Below are 9,642 nucleotides of genomic sequence, written 5' to 3' on the forward strand. Positions count from 1 at the left end.
CATGGGGTATGAGGTAAGGGTGTAGGTTAAATTTAAGAATAACTTTCAGTGAATTAAGGCTAATTAAAAAAAAAAAACTGAAACAGATCAATACTTATCTCATTGATTGTGTTTGGTAGAGAGCTCCAGTGATGGTTTTGCTTGCTTTGAGCAACTTTCAGCCTTCCACAGCATTCTTTGTCTTCAGCATCACTCATTGTTCTTAAATTTTTAAAGCCACTCACAACAACTTCTTTCACTTCAAGCAGCCTTACCATATGTTTCTTCAAATTCTTCTCTTCTCTATCTTCCTCCTTGTGCAATATTCTAGTGTGGATAGGCCTCAATCCAACACAGCCAAGCATCAAGGTCCTTGCAGAGTTGCTTCAGTAGTAATGTTTTCCCTCTAATCATTTAAGTATATTTTTTAGGGGTATTCATGATCTATGTTAAAGCGTGTTAAATGGAAAAACTCGTGTTAAATCGAAAAAAATTGCCTTCTTTTGCCGTGGTAAAACGAAATAACATTTAACATGGCTGAGAGTCTGTTACTTGGTCAGTTAAATCGAGAATGACGTCACACAATAGACCAGTTGAGATCGCCGCCATATTAGTTGTTGTGACTTTCAATACAGTTGTCAATTAGCTCATCTTCATTCTCTTCTTCACAAGTTTGAAGATCAATAAGACACTCATGAGCTAAACTTTCACACAAATTCCACTTTTCACTCACTCTAGGCATGTTTTAATTAATTACTTAAATCAAAACTGAAGTAAACAATAACATGAGGGTCTGGAAGGAAGGTTATAAACATAAAGGCTTATACAACAAGTTGCTGAGAAATCCGCTAGGGGCTCTTATGCATTTAACGTTTAACATGACTTCAAATAGGGCTGCTCACAATCCTATAGTTATAACATTTAACATGGTAAAACATATAACATTTAACACAACATCATGAATACCCCTTTTATATAAAATTTTAGGTCTTCTGTGTGGCCTCTTTTCAGAGGATAGAACATGGATTTTAGTGCAGGAATTTTATGCTCTTCCCTAGTCCTTTTATTTCTTATATAGTCTCTTCCAGTTTTTCCTGCTACTCTACTTAAGTACTTCATGTTGGTTTCACGTCCCATATCTTGATGGCTAATGATGCTGTTACATATACTATAATAGATTTAGTTGGCTGTAGCAATTCTATTTGTTATTTCCCAGTATATTATGTTGGTGCCTAACCAGTTAAAGTTCTTGACCACTTCGATAACCTCATTGTTACAATCTACCTCCACTGTCTAGCTTACCCTTGAAGGCATTGATGGGTCATCCCTTTTTCCTGAAGTCCCTCTTACCATTCCAGTAAAGCTTAAAACAGTTTCTCTTTTGTATTACAATTCGGAACAATATAATTTGTATAAAAGAGAGACTGGCTGAGTATTGTCCTCATGTTCTACTTACCGATGACTGTTCACCTTTTATAAATTTTATGGATTTCATCCATAAATATGGTAAATAAGTGTTGGCTCAGGCTATCTCTCTGCTTGACACCTCTATCAATTAAAAAAGGAGTAGACTCTGTTCCACTAATCCTTACTACTCCTTTTGAATTTGTGTTAACAGATTCTATGGTGGTAATGAAATCTCCTTGAACATTTTTTGCAGCCAGAGAGAATTCCATATTCTCTTGTCACGGGACAAGAAAAAATTATATTATGCTGGTACATAGTCACTAATACATTATGTTGTTACCAGATGACCAGACTTATGGTATTGTTATACATCTGACAATTTCAACAAAACCTTCTGGTGGTGCCATCTCTTGTCAAAAGGTGGAAACTTGCTAATACTACAAAGAATAAACCCTTATTTGTGTTCTGGGATAAAGCAGTATTCCAGATTATCGGGATTCCGCTGTATGATGCTTAATAGAAATGTGTCTATTTGGTTTATCCAATTTTACTTATTTAAAGCCTTAAAGTGGGAAAATTAAACAGAATAATGTAATAGGAAAAAAAGAGGAATGTTAGTTGTATAAGTGTTATCCAGCTTTACAGAGGAGACGACCAAAAAGAATAAAAAATAGTGTAACTTGGTATTTGGACAGCCTCTTAGTTGGATTTATTAAACGACTGCTAATAATAAGAATACCAGCCAGAGCTTCACTAAACAGTGAATATTTTTTTTGGTTTTAGCTTTAAGAAAAATAATAAATTTAACAGGTTTTCAGTTCCATTTCCAACAATTAAATTTATGAAAATGTAATAACAAATTAAGATGACAATAAAAATATTATAACCAGATAATTAATCATAAGGATAATCAGGAGTTGGCTGTATCTCAATAACTCCAAAATATCTAGGATTTAGTATAAATATTTTATCATAATTAATTTTTCCAAGAAGGAATGAGATTAAGGTAAATTACCAAAAAGTGATCATTTATCAATTTTATTAATCATAACTGGAAGCCAGAAAACATCTAGTTAAGACCAAAGTATTACAACAGGCAAAATATATGAAACAACAGAAGAAACTTACTGTTTGCCTGGCACAAAGGGAGAATATAATAAAATATTCACATCATGATAGTTCACCTAAAATTAAAATATTAAAATCACACAAAAATTAAATAGAGCATGGGGTATGAGGTAAGGGTGTAGGTTAAATTTAAGAATAACTTTCAGTGAATTAAGGCTAATTAAAAAAAAAAAAACTGAAACAGATCAATACTGTAGATTGTTTTCCTGGATTTCTTAATCCAAAATAAAAAAAATCATAGATTACAGAGTAACAAAAATCATTCACAGATTAGAGCATAATCCTTTATTAACAACATAATAATAACTCCCTTCTTTTGGATAGAATGGACACAAAATACTCACTCTATTTTAATTTTCTACAATCCCCCTCTCCTGTCTTCCTCTAATCAACAGACTACCAGATGTGCATTAATTTCACAATTTGTATAAATAATTACAACAAAATCATGTATAATAACTATTTGGACAAATTGGTGGTCGGTATAGCTGAGTGACTATAGTAAAAAATCATGTCCATGAATGTGAAAAAACAAACCACCTGATGAAATATTTCAGCTGTTAGTCTTAATATCACCGCAATATTTGTTGTCTTTTACTTTTTCTGGTTTCCTAATTATCCAGTAATATTTGTTTTATGGCCTTTTGTTGTTAAGTGATATAATCTATGATAATATAGTTTATAAAGGTTGATGTTAAAAACCTGGGCTCTTAAAGTTTAGGGCACTAATTCTTAGGAAAAAATAACCTTCTGTATCCATTAGATGAGAAAACTGAATTTTTTTTTCTAGACATTTCTAATTACTTTTATTGAAAAAAAAAAGATCAAGAGCTATGACACATTTACAAAGAGATTTTATTTAAAACTACAATAGAACCAAGATAATTTAGTACACTTTATTGGGACACTATAAGGTATCTAATGACTGAAATAGTTAGTTAACCCCGTTCCCATTGATAACCTATATTAAATCAGATCTGTTGCATTGGCAAATATTTGGATTTGCCCTTCCAGAGTTGTTATTTTCATAGATAAGTTAGGATCAATTTCCAGTCTATCCAGTACTTAGGACAGTAGGTTTTTTTTGTTTTTGATACAGCTTTAAATAAATTTTAATAAGTTAGTGATTTTTTTAGATTTAAACTTACTTAAGGTAGCATGTTTAGCAACTTATTATGGAAGATTGTATCCATTGACTCCCAAATGGTCTTAAATCCTTCTGTTATTGCACTATATTCTTCAAGTTTAAGAGTAATTAAATGATATCTTATGTTATCCTTCAGTGTCTCACTATATATATTCATATAAACAATAATGTCATGCTTTAAGTACAGCACCTTCTCCCAAATTATTTGAAATTCTGACTCATCAATTGTAATATTCCTCAACTTTGATCACTTAACTATCCATTAATACTCAAGCACATTATGTCCTTGTTATTATCTGGAAATACATATACTTGGTTAGGGTCAGATTATAGTTTTAGAGTAAGCTATGATTAGCTAGACATAAAACATCATATAATCAAATCATACCAATTAAATATTAAACACAAAGACACTGTTAAAGCTAGAAACTAAGGTGGAGAGAACGGGATGTGAATGAGTATTAATGGATGATTGAGGGATTCAAATGAAGGATGGTCTGGTTAGAATATGTGAACTCGTGTGAATATAAAATAAGATAGATTTAAATCTCACTTAGCCTCTCCAGCAACTGAAGCTAATGATCCAAGGAGTGTCTGAGCATCTATCATTTCCCATTTTAAAAGATAGAGAATACTTCTAGAAGCAGCCAAATTAAGAGAAATATCACTGATAAAGCATAATTTAACTAGGTTCATGTATTCATGAGTCTGAAAAAGCAAACAAATGGATTATATCTGATATTTTTAACATTAACTATGAAATAAGAACAATAAATAAAACAAACATGCACACAATGAAAAGATCTGCATATTCTTCAGGATTTTACCAATTATAAACTGTTACTTCCATCAATTCCTAAATCATAGTAAGAAAGTCTTGTTGGAGTTCTACAAGAGCTAATCCCACATAAAATATTTATATCTATGGAGTACAACACCTAATATCAAGTCTGCTGTTATCCATAGCCTGGAGATCTTTTTTTTCTAAATCTAAGCTAGATGTAAAGCAAGGGTTGTTTGATAAAGTAAAATATCCTTCGTGATTCTAAGCTTGGGACAGTATATCAGTACTTATAAAAGGCACCTACATTTGGTACTTATTAGTTTCCATGAATTACTGGATGAGCTCAGTTCTAGAGTTATGGATGAAATTCATCCTGATGAAAGAACAGCTGTTTCAATGCACTCAATGTGATGGATATCTGAAAGAATGTGGTAAACAAGGAATCCTAATACTCATGAAGAAGATGTATGGTATTGTTGTGGGTTATAACCTACACTATCATTACTACTAATTTAATTGGGTCACAGCTGTTGATTCCGCAGTCTTAAGAAATAAATAAATTCCTACAGATTCTTTTCAGTAAAGGTTAGGGCCAGAATATTATGTCAAATTATAACCAATAAAAATGGTCGACGGTCTTGTATGTAACAACCCAAACCTTGATTTGTTATAAGGTGAAAGGTTTTTTTTCCCCACTCAAAATATACAGTCTCTTCACAGAAGAAGAAAACTAGATTTTACGAACTCATGCTCAATATAATTAACAAAAGCAGCAGTTTTTATGTCACAACAACGTATGAAAATTCTTCCAAAAAATTTTATGTGATAAAGGAAATTTAAAATTAATTGATTACCAATAGTACTATAAATATTCGGCTAGAATTTTTATGAGATAGTCACCTGCAGTGGGAATTGAATTATTAAAGAGCTAAAGAGATATGAAACAATTTGATATTATTCAAAGTACCTAAGGAGAATTTTAATAGCGACACATTAAACATGGCCTTTAATGAGGCAGGTAAGAAATTAGATATTTATTTTGTGAACGAATGTTACCATCTAGCTAAGAGAGGAAATACCACACAAATATTAATTAAATTAAATTCAAATATTATAAAAATGGAGTTTATGGAAGTTAGGAACAAGTTGAGTACATAGGGCTACAGGATGACTTTTGACTGCACTAGATAAGAGAAGCAAATGTTTAAGGAAACTATCCCGATAATGGATCAACTTAGGGAAAGGAACAAAAATGTTAAATTCCCAAATAGCAAAATTGTGATCGATAAAAAGATCTTTTCACTCAGAGGTGCCAAAAATATAATTTTGAAAGTCAATGCACTTCAAGCAGCGATGGAGTTAAGTTTCTTAATAATTGCTAAGGAAAAAATAAAAATAAAAACCCACTTAACTTACAACAGTTTGCATTTAGGCCGAGGTTGCAGTCTGACTCCAAAATTCTAATTAATAAACAAAATACTGGTATACTAATATAGCTATTTACTCCACTCATTTTATATTTCAGAATGTCCATAGATTTTCATATTTCATTTTAAGTGCTGATTTATTTTCAAGGTCCAGCATAATATATATTTCCAATCCTAATCAATATGATAATAACACTTTTACCAAAAGAATAATAGACTTCTGACTAAATTCAATTTCTAGTGCATTACGTTTCTTAAAATTAAAAAGGCTATTACATGTACTAGTGATGACTACTCTATATTCACATTATCCAACTATTATCATATCACTCTCTGTTGTTCATTTTTTTCAAACTTTGATTTCATGAGCAATGTTTTCTATATAACTATTAAAAAAAAAAAAAAGTTAGACCAATTAGAAACATATTAAGAAATGGAAACAAAACAAAAATTATATTCTCTTATCTAAAAAATTTTCCAAATATTTTAATTTTTTTTTCCCGAAAAAAAAATTCAAATTATTAAAACAAAAAGGAAAATTGATTTAAGGAAAAAAAAATTAAATAAAAAAAGAAGAATTATTTTTAATAAGTTTCAAAATATATTTAATTTATTTTTTGAGTGAATAAATTTTTTTTTGTAACTATACAAATTTGTTTAAGTACTTTTTTACTGAAAAATTCCCTACTATTTACATAGGAAAAAAATACTTTGAAACTAAAAGGAAAAAATAAGTTAGCAAAATTTAGAATTCCCAAACAAAAAACTGAAATTATTAAAAGAACCTTTTAACTTTTCATCAATCGATTATATTCATGTTAAAAAACAGCTGTATTATAATTATCTAATGTGAACAATTTTTTTATTTATGTATTTATAAACTTCTTAATTTTGTTAATTTTTATATCTATGTTTAGGTTTGTACTTCTTTAGTAATTAATTGTTTATATATTTAGCTTACTTATTTTTTTATTTTTTATTATAATTTATCGAGCTGTAGCCAAATCTATTTGTATAGAACCTATTCCCTAAGACGAAAAAAAAAAAGTAGTTCCCAGCAGAAAACTGATCACATCAAGCCAATAGGGTTTCTTAAAGTTAATAAAGAGTCAAAGTGATTTGTCTTACGATATTCTGAAACTAATATATCACACTTAAACTGATTGGAATGCTAAACTAAAGTCAAACTTTAGAAATTCAATAGTACTTTAGGAACATTTTGGTAGTAAATTACAATATTTGAACCAGTAGTATACATTAATATACTGATACTTACTCTATTTATTCCTATTCCTTGTTTCCATTTCGTTCTCAGTTCCTTTAGAATCAAGTGAATGCCCTAAAAATTTAAAACGAGGTAAAGAAAGTTTAAAATATTTAAAATTAAAATAACAACCTGAAATATAATTAACCTCTAATGAAGATACTGATAACCTTTCCTCCTGCATTATTTTATTTGTAGCATATAAACTATATAATATATATTTATTTTTTGTTTGTTAAGTGGCAGAAGATTAAGAACTACTAAGGTAACTGATGTTTGTAAACATGTTACCTTCCGAAGTTATATAGATCAAATGTTTTTTAGAAATCGATTTTTGTTACAAGGAACTATAATAGATAAATTTACATAAGTTTTAAAAAGTATGAAGATTCCATAAAAAATAATTGCCTACGATTTAAATTATATGATCTCTTGTATTTTATTTTTTTAAATATTGCCTCATTGCATTACCTTTAGGGGTTCTTACACGGTCAATATTGTTGAGCTAATATAGAATTTCGATGGCAACATATTCACCAGCTGAGGAATGTAGTGGAATAATAATATTGGTCTGTGAGATAGCATACCTTAAATGGTCCTTAAAAATAAGCAAAATTGTTAAATTAAAAAAAATATATATTACAAAGGAACGTGCACATGTCTCCATATTTCCTTTATTTATTCATTCTGCTTAATTTTTTTTTTTCATCTTAGGTAACAATCAATATGAAGTTTCTACCCATGGGTTCTCTAAATGGGCTGCAGTTCATCTCTTCTCCTGAAGGAAAAGTTTGTTAGGCCTACGATCTTCTTCCACCCGTCGTGTACCAAGTTTCTGTAGAACGGATTGTTGTCCCTTCTCATTAGCTGAGGAAACGTTTTCTCTGACAACTTGTAGATCCCAGTTTCCCTCCGTACCTCATAGACAATCTACTACGACATGTTCAACGGTCTCGAGGACGTCACAGCTATGACATATTAGATCAACTTCCTTTCCATGTGCAACAAGCTCAGCTCAAAAGACCCTATGCTTTTGGGGAGTTGAGAGAGCCTGCAGTCCTGGAGGGCTCATCTTGCTTCCAATCTTGATAAGACGGTGGGGAAGTACTTTTTAAGGAGAGCACCTTTCTGGACCGTCACCTACCACCACTTCTATTTTTTCACGGTATTTTCTCGGATAATCTTCTTCAACCTTCTTGACTGTTCAACTTGGTCCACGACAATTCTCACACTTAGATACTCATCGATATACCCACCGATTCATCGGCCATTTTTACCATTTTAATCTTAAAGAAGTAGCAGTCTTCCAGTAAGAGGTGGATATACATGCCTCAAGATAATATTTTAAGTCTTGGAGGCTAGACAAAATCACCTCAGCTTCTTCTCTACGAGATATCACCCTTTCAGGCTAGTGCTCTATTTAGCTTCGGCCTTGAATCCACTTCCATTGCTAGAGGTCACTATGATAACCAGATCGTCCACGTAAGCTATCTTCAAGTGTCTCTAGTAGCTCATCAAAGAACCAGTTTCCGCATATCAGGACCAAGAACAGATCTCTGTGTATAACCATATTCAAAAGAGTTCAGATTTGAAGAAACTATCGCAAATCTTCAATGTTTGGTCCTAGAGGAAGCTTCTCACCATGGCATACAAGTTACTAAGGGGTTTCATACTTCTGAAGCTGGTGAAATACGCTCTGGCATCAGACACAGACGTCCGTAATTTTCCATCCCTACAGAAGTAAATGATACTACTTAAGTCATATAATTTAAACTATTTTTATGTTAACAGTGGCAGTCAAAAGTAATTGTAAGTATGCTGCTAAATCATATTGCAATGAATTAAAGAAACAAAAATATTTTATGAATAAAAATTTATTTATTTATACATCCAATAACTAAAAAAAGTTAATTAAATAATCATCTTGATGATTTATGATCACTTCATAAAAAAATAATATTTCAAAATTCTTTGCGTATATTTTTTATTACCTTTATAATAATATAAGATTTTTAAAAATCAGCATTTTTTATTAAATCCATTGTTATCAAAACTGCTTCTGGATTATTATTTTCAAAACTGGACCTTTGTGATTCACCAAGAGAAAATCCCTCAACATGTAATGTTTCAAGATTCTTGGAATTCAGAAATCGAAAAAAAAGTCATTCCCTCCAGTTTTTTTTTTTCAGTTACTACTCAACTGGACGGATTATTTTCAGATGAGTTACCATAGACACAAGTCACCCCATGATGATTCTCGGAACTCTGTTGTGATTAAGAAACTCAACTCAAGTTAGGCTTCGTCACACCAAGAACTTAAAAAAAACAGAGAAAGAGGGACTTGAAAAACTACAACTCATCGTATAACTAGATAACAATAAACAGCAAAAAAAAAAAAAAAAAAAGCCTTGTTACCAACCTTAAAACCTTGTAACAGCAAAAAGATTGTTATTGATTTTTGTAAATATTGTCTCTTTCATGCTATGTTTTGGTTTTTGTAAATAAT

At 30.8% G+C, this 9,642-nt stretch overlaps 1 protein-coding gene across 4 annotated transcripts in view; it reads right to left on the reverse strand.

Moving 5' to 3' along the window:
• LOC106685331 (uncharacterized) overlaps positions 1-7,428 on the reverse strand; it is a 44,344-nt gene extending 36,916 nt beyond the window's left edge. The window contains exons 1-3 of one of the 4 annotated variants that reach the window (XM_014427930.2): positions 7,285-7,428; positions 7,149-7,211; positions 4,215-4,369 (exon numbers count right to left, since the gene is read on the reverse strand). In XM_014427930.2, the coding sequence (XP_014283416.1) occupies positions 4,215-4,369; positions 7,149-7,211; positions 7,285-7,320 (254 nt within the window). In that variant the 5' untranslated portion in view covers positions 7,321-7,428. Of the gene's footprint in view, positions 1-2,514; positions 2,571-3,662; positions 3,958-4,214; positions 4,370-7,148; positions 7,212-7,284 lie in introns of those variants that run through there. The other 3 variants (XM_067044659.1, XM_067044661.1, XM_067044660.1) reach the window with 3 other exon arrangements.
• Positions 7,429-9,642: the final 2,214 nt, after the last annotated feature.

This window comes from Halyomorpha halys, unplaced genomic scaffold (assembly GCF_000696795.3).
Source record: "Halyomorpha halys isolate HHAL.00 unplaced genomic scaffold, Hhal_1.1 Scaffold682.1, whole genome shotgun sequence".
Classification (NCBI taxonomy): domain Eukaryota; kingdom Metazoa; phylum Arthropoda; class Insecta; order Hemiptera; family Pentatomidae; genus Halyomorpha; species Halyomorpha halys.